A 10,743-nucleotide genomic window follows, 5' to 3' on the forward strand; every position below is an offset into this window, starting at 1 on the left:
GTAAGAACCAAGATCCCTGAGCACAGCACAACTTCCTATGAAGTGACACTTCATGTAACTGCTGGTGTGATGCTGTGAATCAGTACAGTCTGGATAAAATACTAGAATTTTTTCATCTACACTGAATTTTCCTTTGTGTAAATAAATAGCATTGCATCAGGTGCCCTGTAAAATTACACAAATGCTCAGGTTTGTTGCCTCCATACCTGCCTCAGCTCCCAGATAGTCTTTCCTTGGCCTCACTCATCTGCCAGTGGTACTTAAATTTTTGTCTTCCAGCTGTAGGATGTAATACAGAGATACTTGGGACAGTTCATGTGAGGGAGAAATTTTCCCTCGTACACTGGGAAGAGAACAGAAATGTGTCTTTTACAGTAGTGGTGGGGAAGTACTTCATGCCAAAGAATTAGTGGAAGTAAAATATTGTGTTTGTGCTGTAAAACCCATTTTAAGCTCCTGTGACAAAAATCTCTGTGCCTGCAGGGTTTCACCCAGTCACATGAATTGCTGAGGCAAGGCCACACTTACAAAACATGCTAGCTTATTAATCAATCAAAGTTAAGGAAATGGAGGGGCAGGCAATGGTAATAGCAACAGCCCTTACCCACACACAGAATCCTGTTTTCCAAGGTTTTCTGGGCAGATAAGCAAAGTGTGTCTGTCTTCAGCAGCCTGCAGGGCAGCAAACAAGGGTGAGGAGTGTGTGCTTCCTATTTCCCATTCATGCTTCCTTTTTGAAAGGTTCATTTGCATAATGAGTGTCCTTTTCTGTTGATCCTCTTGCCCTGCTTTGTTTTATTCTACTTGCACTTTTTGAGAGCACTTCTGTAATGACTGTCCCTTTTTTCCCTTCCCATGTTTTCTTAAAATTCATCTTTGCTTTTCTTTTCATTTTCCTGCATTCGTACTAATTGTACATAGCTGCCAAAATGGTGCAGAAAACTGCCTGTAAGTACCAGCTAGGGGCTCACAAGGTAGTCCTGGTTATTGCAGTAGTTCTAGAATGTAGATATGCTTGTTCCTATTCAACATTACTTTTGCCATTGGAGTCAAAATTTGATATAATAATGACTTTTGATATCTGCACTAAAATTATCTGCTAGCAAAACGAGAAGCTTTCGAGTAAAAATTCTGCTCTTACAGATGTATAGCTGAACTTTGTGGTAAAACCAGTGCAGAGGCCTGATCCTAGCAATGTCTCTTGAGACACTGTAGCCTATCAAAGACCACACAAAATGTCTCAGGAACCGAGGCCCACACAGCAAGAATCAGGAGACAAAATATTATCCTTTGCAGTGAATATAGCAGTGCACCCTGAGCAGTCCTGCAAAGCACAAGACCAATGTAAATCATACAGGGAATCTCCCACAGTGCACCCACCTGTCTAATCACAGAGGAAGCTTAAATCTGGTGGTTGTTGTGCTAAAACAGAGGAGAGAGTGCATCAGAAAACCTTGGGGTAGTTCCTCTTTCCTCCAGCTGTTCCTACCTCCTTTGCCCAGACAGCAGCAAAAAGATCACAGGCTCCATTTGTTTGATGTAAACCTTATTGAGCCAAATTCTTCAGACTTTTAGCTGTGCTTCCTCCCTTCCTACAGCCAAAGAATAATTTTTCTTAGGAAGTGTGGAGCTCACCAGCTGTTTAAATTGTGAATTTATTTCTGTTAAAGCAAAACTGGCAAAGGCCTGATGGTGTTTACACATTGTCCACAGCCTTAGAAGGGAATATTAGTAATTTTTTGGGCTGGGCTTTGATTTGCACAAGTGGTGGTAGCTGTTGTTCTATGTACTTTCAGGCCAAAAAAACCCAGCCCTCAGAGAGTGAAGATGCCACTGGTGGCCTTTATGGACATGGGGTATTTCATGGACAAAGCCACGTTTCACTACTTTCAGCTATGGTGGAAAAGGAGAGATTGGGAAAGTGAATTGAATTAGGAAGAAAAAGTCTGATCCAATAATGGACAGACTGCAGCTAGACCCACAAAAATTCCTATTGAGAGCTGAGGGAAGAAGGAAATGCAGATGTTGTGCTTCCAAATGTTAATTTCTGAGGTTGTGGCCATTCGTTTGTCTGCAGTTCACTGAACATTTTGATAAATATCTTCTTTCTTGACACTATTGAGAGCACAACTGCTGAAGAATTTCCTTCTTGGAACATAAGTTGGGATGTTCAGTATGCGAAATTTAATGAAGACATTTTAGGGAAATTGAGAGGAACTTACTACAGCAAATACTTTGATTACAGCTAGCTTCAAAGATGAATTTTGGTATTTAAGTCTTGCAGACTCAGAGAAAACAGCCAAGTCTGACATGTACAAATAGATACTCTTATCACAAACACAGGTGAAAGTTAGTTCCAGAATGAAACAAAAATCAAGAGCTTTGATCTCTTCCTTTTGCTGAGCTTAGGAAAGTTTGAACCTATTTGAACCTTATTGCAATGGCCTATCCCAAATTTACTACTGCCCATTAAAGTATATGAAATAAGTAATGATTTACATTTCCAGCAGGCTGGGAAATTTAGATATTCCAAAATAAAGACCACTTTGATCCCAGTAAAGTTGGATCTAGCAAAAGCTAAGTCAGAAAAATACTGAAATTTAATGAAATTTTGAAACACTTAGTTTTGTGGAACCTTTGTGTGTGCAAGGTAAGCTTTACCAGCTCACTTTTTTTACGATGAGATAGCTGTAAGATTTTCAGATTTTCATTGTCAGTCACAGTAGGATAGATGCTGTAGTGAGAAAAGCCCATATCTGTAGGTTAAAGTAACATTGATGGGAAATCTGAATAATTATTCAAAATCTGCATAAGGACTTAACAGTTCTAGGGCTTCTAGGGGCTGCTCAGGTACTGTTAGCCCTGTGTCATGAGATCAAAACTATTTTCAAGGTGCACTATGATTTGGACAAGACAGACTATAAATACAAAATTAATCTTAGCTAGATACATTTAAAGCATTGCAAATAGTCTGCGTGACAAGTTATTGACCTTCCTTTGTAGGTTAATTTAAGCAGGAAAGGTTTGATGCTCAGCTGATACAAATTGATGTCTCTTCTGGAATCTCTGAGAAGTTGGAAGTTCACCTAAGTAGGGTTTTGGCTTAAAGACACTGGGACATATGAAATAATCTACAAAAATATTTAATACTAGTATTGATCCACATTGGTCTCTTTTTTAATAGCATAAATTAAATTTGCACACACTGGAATTTTCTACAGAAGTTCCAGGAGTTGCTGGTGGTGCATAATGGCCCATACAGGGAACATCCGTTGTACAGAAATGCATGCGAGGAGTATTTGCCTTACTTGGAAGGGAATTTGTAATAATTTTCAAGTGAAGACAACCACACCGCACAGCCCCCTCCCCATTTGAGGCTGCAGTTTCTGGGGAGAAGCAGAACTGTAACTCTGGATGAGAACTTCTCCTCCAGAAGTGGCTGGTTTCATTGCTGCAGGGAAGGAGAACTGTCTCAGAGCAGGTTGTTTCCTTGAGGGGACCTGAAAGCTCTTGTTCCACAGCTACTTGTCACTGTAATTACAAATATTTGGGAAGATGAAACAGAAAAAAAATAAAGGTGGAGGTCATCTTAACAACCGGATAAAAATCTGTTTCCAGAAGAATTTCTAGTGACAAAGCTGTGGGCACTGTGTCTGTACTTCTGCAGCCTAAAACTCTGTTTAGAAAAGTGTGTCCCAGCTGATTGATCAAGTAGAGTCAGCCCATGGATACAGCAGAGCAGCAGGAATCATTTTGCACCAAATCCACCGCAAACCTGTGGGACAGGAAAGACTTGATTGCTTTCCTTTGGCTTTTTCAAGGTTCCTGAAAACCTTGAAATGGGTAAAAAACCAGCAAACCAGCAGATGGGTTTGTTGGGGTTTTTTTAACTCATAAGAAAATCTGCAGGAAGAGAATTCAAACTTAAAATTGCTGCAGAACCCTGGGAAGAAGCCTTTTTCATCCAGCTGCCTCAGGCAGGCACACCTCACTAACAAAGGTCTGATGTCCAGGCTGCCCTGGTTCATCTCCAGGATCTCCCACTGAGAGGGGCTGGAAATGCCCTGCTCTGAGATAGAAACCAAGAGGAGTGATGTAGAGTGAGAACTTCCGTATCAGTAAATTGTCATTAAAGGAAGCAGACCCAGAGGATTGGTGTGGAACAGAAAACATTACTAAAAGTGGGAACAGCTGATACCTGACAGCCTCTCCCCCTCCTCCCATTTCTCACTGGGACATAGGCCCAATAGCTCTTACTTGTGCACCCGGTCTGATTTATTCACGTGTGGTCTCCATTGCTGCTTTTCCAAGCTTCCATCCTCTACCTTGCTTTTTTAACTCTAGAGCTGTGTTTTGTCTCCAAGAACGTCAATAACCGAGTGCTGTTGGAGTGTCAGCTTCACAGGGAAACTGTGCCCTTTCTCCCGTGTGATTCCCATAGCTGTAGGTGGGAGAGCTAAAGCACCTCGGCTCCCTGAGACCTTTTAACCCATTTCCTTCTCAGCTGAGAAGCTGTTGTGGAAGAGCACGAAACAATCCAACTTTTCTTTTCTCCCGTTTTCTCTCCTGGATGCCGCACAGGATGAATCCCTTCAGCGCCTGCAGAAGGAGTCCGAAATCTTACAGAGAACATATGCACACTACTTTGACCTAACAATTATCAACAATGAGATTGATGAAACCATCAGGCACCTGGAGGAAGCCATCGAGCTTGTGTGTACAGCCTCCCAGTGGGTCCCGGTCTCCTGGGTCTACTAGACCGGGAATGGGAGAATTAAGGAGAAAAATAAAAAATCTGTCATTCCTGGGAACCACCTCATACATGGAAAACCTCTTCGTTATTGACCTTGTGTCAACAGGTCTTGGCCCCTAGAGACTACCTAGATGTAGTGTGACCTAAAATATAATTATTGTCATGTCCGAATAGATAGGAGGAGGGAAAAAAAAGATGAAACACTAATTTAAAGAGACAGTATCTTTTTTTTTAATAATTTCTCCTAAACTTTAATAAAATCTATCTTTAAATATATGTACTATTCAGTCTTTTGGAATGTTATATTTTTGGAAATCATAGCTTTTTATTTCGAGGGCCCCTAAAAACTGCACAAAATAGATGCTGCTTTCTATAATCTATTTTAATAGTAATAATAATATGATTCTGTTACCTTAACTTGGGGGTGGAACACTACATGCTTTTTAGAGTCTGATTTTATGGATTGGAATACTTTGCTTTCCTTTATTTATTTGAAGTAATTAGTCTAGTGGTTACAAAACAAATTCATAAATTTTAAAGGCCTTTTTTTTCACGTTTTTTTTTCTCCTAGGATAGTATTTTTAAGTATTTTTGTGTAACATCCAGATAATGTGATACTGTCTCTTTGAAGAACTCTGTAAAAGTTTTAGAAATTTGAAATTGGGTCTTGACTCTTAATGCATGTGGACAGTCGCAAGCGTTCATGCCGTTGGTGTATCTGTGTTGATAAAACCTGTAATCTACAGCAAAGTACATTCCGTTCATGGGAACACGTACCCAAGGGAATAAAGCAAAATATTATTCTGACTAAGTTGTAAACCTATGCACATCCCTTGCATTTTGGGCAACTTTCTAAAAAAAAAGAAAAAAAAAAGAAAAACTGATTTTTATTAATAATAATCATGTAGTGAAATGTGTTTGTAATTTTGTCTCAATTTAATTTGTTGTAAGGTGGGAGGGGGCAATTACTGGTTTCACCATTTCAGATCTGTGTTGTCTGAGAGTATTAACGTTTTAATTAAGTTGAAGCAAAGAAATGCTGATTTTTAATATGTATGTAATTGTTTAAAGATGCACACATTTTAAAAGAAAATACTGTGCAATGAAGAAACCAGTTTAGACATTGCGATAAACTGATTATTCCAAAAGACTCATCTACAACAGCCCTGTAAATTCCTTTAAAAATGGTAACTGACTCTACAGTCTGACCAATTTTTTTTTTATTTTAAATATACTTCCTTTTATGTGTTCAACAATTAAATGCTTTTGGGTGCTTCATTTCATCACAGGGAGTTTCTGGAGTAAATCAGTGACTCATGCAGTGAGGAAAAGTGTCTTAAAGTCCTTAAGGGAAGCCTTTGTAGGGACACAGCCTGCAGTCTGTCCCAGGGGCTCTGCTCCTTCTGGATCAGCACAGGCTTCCTTCCACAAAGTTGGAATTAGGGCAGAGCCAACTAAGAAAGTGTAACCATGGACGGACCTGGCACTTCATTTTCTGTCTTTGGGCTCTCACTGGCCCACATGATTTGCATTTTCTCTGAAAATGGTTAAAGGCAGGAGGCATTGCCACCTCTGTTTAGGTGTCAGAAGCACACTGTTCTTTAAAATGACTTCTCTGAGTTTGGTTGGCTGTGCTGTTGTACAGTGTGAATTTTAGTGTTTATATTAAAATGATACAGCGATGCAGGATTTTTCCTCAAAGCGGAACTTGCAGCTGGAGTTGGTCTGTGGGCTGGTCCAGTAGTTTGGGACCATTGCACGTGCAATCAGAAAAGGGTTCTCAAGGTCGAATCTTTCCCACAAGGGTAATCCTATTGCTAATTTTCTCCTGCCTACTACTTCTGCAGTGGTCAAATATTGTGGGTGGTCAAATATGTTTACAATTCTTGAAAATCCACAGCTGAAATGTCAGTCTGGCTTTGCCTCCTCCCACCCAGCCAGGGCAGGCAGAGCTGTTTATTTCCTGCAGCATTCACAGCCTGGCTTGCAGCCCACGGAAGGGAAATTCATCCATCACTTTACCCCACCTGCTGAATGCCCTTAGTGCCACAGCTGGAATCACAGTTCTGTGGCTGCATCCCAAAACAAGAGCTGTACCTGAGTCCCTTGAGTTTGTAGTTTCGTGGGAAGTAATGGATGAGAGAGTCAGCGTGGGCCTCACATGGAGGGAAGTGAGGGGGCTGTCAGAGGAGTTGTAGGTGCTCATCTGTTCTGGGTTTAGCCCCACAAGAAGGGGATGGTGCAAACTGTGAACTACTTAGTGAGTAAGAGGTAATTTTTCAAGTGGGTGTGTTGTTTAGTCCTGGGTGAACTGTAGCTGGTGTCCTGTAGGCAGCTGTTGCAGTGGTGAGTCCACACTGGCTGAGCTCACGGAAGTGACAGGTTCATTCACTCTCAGAACTACCTCTTTTCCCAGCAAAGCACAAAGATGGGAAGACCTACTGAAAATCAAGCAGCAGAGTGTTTCTGGTGTTAGAAATACAAACCTCTCTGGTGAGCATTGGTGTCTGACTTCAGTGAAACGTTTTTCATCTCAAATGTTTATGGCATTAAACAGGTAAAGTAATTTTGATAATTTGAGTATAGTCTATCATAAATGTTTTAACTACACTTTTGACTCTGTTAATGTGAATTTCTTGGAGTTCTGTGTATCCAGCTCATAAGGAAAGAAATCTCACAAGGCCCATGAGGGTGCTTCTGCCTTATGTACATGACAATAAGTAGTGATTTGATGTAGCTAATACCTTTTCTTCTCTTAAGTGGAGCTACCATTCAGTTAATGCTACACAGTAGAACGATTGACCTGGGGAGTTTTGTTTCTTTTATTCTCACTGTATAACCTTTCATCAAGAGACAAAAACTGTAAAGCACACAGTTAGCATCCTGTCTTGCCTCCTCTTTACCACAGTCTGTTTTCCTTGGAGGAACCTTCAGTAGCAAAAGATTAAATTGGAAACCCTGCCTAGGCTTTAAGTACAGCAGATCCACAGCACGCAGTGAGCTCCATGAGCAGATTTCAGCACAGTCCCAGACAGAGCAAGCCCAGGACTCCTCAGTCTGTCCAATCCTCCCACCCTGCTCAGACCCTTATGAAGCATCTCTGTTGTTTGTGTGGTACATAGAGGGTAAAAGGCTGCAGAAATTCAGCTGGAAGCTTCACCTGCATAGGGAAGGCTCGTGCAGGTGCAAAGCTGGTGTTACAGTTGGTCGGTTTTTTCAGTCTCCAAGTGGAGAAGGGTCCTCCTGGTACTGTAAATATCACTGCATAATTTGGAGCGCCACATGGACTTCTCTAAATTTATACTGAATGTGACATCAGAAGCAGCCCTGGGATTGGGAAGAAACAAATGTTTCTGTTTGCCCCTTTTATACTTTATTTTTGTACAGGGGCTCATAGATTTGTAAAGAAAACTTGATCTTATCAGTATGCTGCCTCTCAGTCTGACTGATGCCTGTGATTTCAAGGTGTTAAGTTGGTCCAATAAATGTTCATTAACCTCTGCTTCCATTTACTTAATAAAAGTACACTCACTAGGTTACTCAGTGTCTCAGAGTGGTAAGATTATTGCATGGAAATGGTAGCCTAGTTTAGATTCCTGGCCACTGCCAGATGGACATTCTTAAAAATCACTAAACCCAAATTCTTCCATGTGTTTTAGCAGTGGATTTCTTTTTATATGGTTTGGTCAAGAACAATGCTGTGGCACTCACCTCTAAAAGAAAAAACCCCTACCTGCCTCAGAAATTTCATGAGGGTTACTCAGTTGATGTCGTGGTTTGACACAGAAGTGAATTTTCTCAGGAAGTTGGTAGTCAAACCAATCAGTGGTTGGGGTTGGATATTGACACCTGGAGTGACCACGGAAGGCATGGACACGCCTCTGAGAACACAGGGGGTTAAAAGCAAGAACTCCCAGGGGAACTCTGTCTTTGGTTCTGGTTGTGAGAGTGCAGACTCTCCCCTGCCCAGCCACGGGCTGGGTGGGGCAGGGGAAGCCATGTGGCCTGGTCGAGGTAGGCCAGGGGGTGAAGGGATTGGAACCGAGCGGGACCCCTGCAGATGGAAGGGTGGAGAGAAACGGAGATGCCTTTGTTCCCCCTCCCCCAGAGGGAAAGAGACAGAGAACCTGATGGCACCTGGAATTTGCCGGCAGAGGAGAAGGAGAAGGGGGGGAAGGTGCCCAGCTATGGGAGTTGGAGTTCTGGGCAGAGATTTCAGCCGTCCTGGGAGTCCGAGACTTTAAACCCTTTCCTGGGAAATGAAGGCTTTGTAAAATATTACTCTTCCTCTATTTGAAAGAGAAGACCGACCAGGACCTGAGATGTTAGAAGAAGAAATTTTTAGGTGGGAGGAGATGATGGAGTGGCTTGTGGCTGGACTTTTCTTGTTAGCCATAGACTGAACCAAATTCTCCTGCAACACAGACTTCATTTTAAGGGGGATGCAATGGTGAGCCAAGAGACCTGCTTCAGCAACTGCCAGCACAGGAATGGAGTGAACAGAGAAGAGTTGAGGAGGGTGTGGTGATGCCCTCTGTCTTCAGGAAGAAGATGATCTCTGTTCTTGAGACCCTCAGCCCCAGGGGAGGAAGAAAATGGGGGGGGGGGACTGTGGTCCCAAAATGAAAAGCTGAACTGTTTTTTCTTTTGGTCCTTGGCAAAGCATCCTTAAAGGAGCCCTATGAGCAGTTTCTGTCCATGCACGGTGGTGAGAGCACTGTGACATGGAAAGGAGAGTGTCACCATGGCAGATTTTTTTTCTCCATTTTTTTATTCCATGTGTGACATGGAAACACAGGAGGTGGCAACTGTGTTTCCTGAGGGTCTGTGGTGCAAGAGAGACTCCTTTCTCCCTTGATGGACTGAGTATTGATTATCTGAAGGGTGATGACTTGATTGAGGGTCCAAGTTGTGTCTCACTGTGGTGGGGGGAGGAGGAATGTTTTGGGGGGTTTTCATTCTGGATTTAGTGTGTGTCTTTTATCATAGTAGTAGCTTAATAAAGTTCTTTCTCCTTTGTTTTTAAGCTTGGGCCTGCTCTGCTCTGTTCCTGCTCGCATCACACAGTATTTATTCGGGGAGGTGAATTTTCATGGGGGCGCTGGCATTTCGCCAGCGTCAAACCGTGACAGTTGACTTTGAAAACACAACAAAGAAGAAGAGGTGTTCAACCTGAGCAGCATTGAGCTGGTGTGTATACTCCAAAATCTAGGTACTAGAGCCACTAAGAGAAGTTAAAGCACAGACTAACCAGTATTTGTTCATTTTTTGTTCTTTTCTATGAGGAAATCATTTCAGAGTGCTGTTACTTAAAGAAATGCTTGGAAATGCCAACAGAGCTTGCAGGGGTGCTTGCAAATCTGCATTGAAATCCTAGATGCAAACAGTTCTGGCCCCATTCTCTTCCACTGCAGATAGTATTCAACAACTTTAGTGAAGGCTGTTAGAACTCAATAGCAGGCTTTAAAATACTTGGTAAAAAAGGATTTTTGAAAACTACAGAAAAATATATATATATTTCCTGACTATTATAGTAAAGAGTTATCTTTTTATAAGCTAAATTGACAGAGGATGAGCTAAAGCAGGCACCATAAAAAGTCTGCTTTTTTTACGTGAAGCATATTCATTTCCTTAATAAACCTGTCTCTCAGACTAATTTCTTCTCTACCTTTAATGAGCTCAGAGATAGTCATAACTCTTGACGAGGAAAATGCTGCACATTATGTCAAAGTCACATATAAATCAAAATATCTGCACAACAGGAAGCATGTCATTGACCAACAGAACAGAAGTAAATTCTGTGTACACCATGGGGATGAGTACACAAGCTTAGGATAGAGGAGACTATTTTTTCTGATGCTACACAATAAAATACAAAGCCACTTCCCATATTCAAATGTTTGCAGTGTTTTGGGTGTTTTTTGCTTGCTGATACAGTAAGTGCACCTATAGTAATTTTTACTTTCTTCCCCTTACGTGATTTTTAACAG

General features: G+C 41.6%; 1 protein-coding gene across 11 annotated transcripts in view; it reads left to right on the forward strand.

Annotated features, from left to right (window-relative positions):
• Positions 1 to 6,014, forward strand: part of CASK (calcium/calmodulin dependent serine protein kinase) — a 186,304-nt gene extending 180,290 nt beyond the window's left edge. For all 11 annotated transcript variants that reach the window (XM_068179712.1, XM_068179717.1, XM_068179719.1 and 8 more), the window contains one exon: positions 4,582 to 6,014. In XM_068179712.1, coding sequence (XP_068035813.1) covers positions 4,582 to 4,758 — 177 coding nt within the window. In that variant the 3' untranslated portion in view covers positions 4,759 to 6,014. The remainder of the gene's footprint in view (positions 1 to 4,581) is intronic.
• Positions 6,015 to 10,743: the final 4,729 nt, after the last annotated feature.

Source organism: Anomalospiza imberbis, chromosome 2, assembly GCF_031753505.1.
Source record: "Anomalospiza imberbis isolate Cuckoo-Finch-1a 21T00152 chromosome 2, ASM3175350v1, whole genome shotgun sequence".
In the NCBI taxonomy this organism is placed as follows: domain Eukaryota; kingdom Metazoa; phylum Chordata; class Aves; order Passeriformes; family Viduidae; genus Anomalospiza; species Anomalospiza imberbis.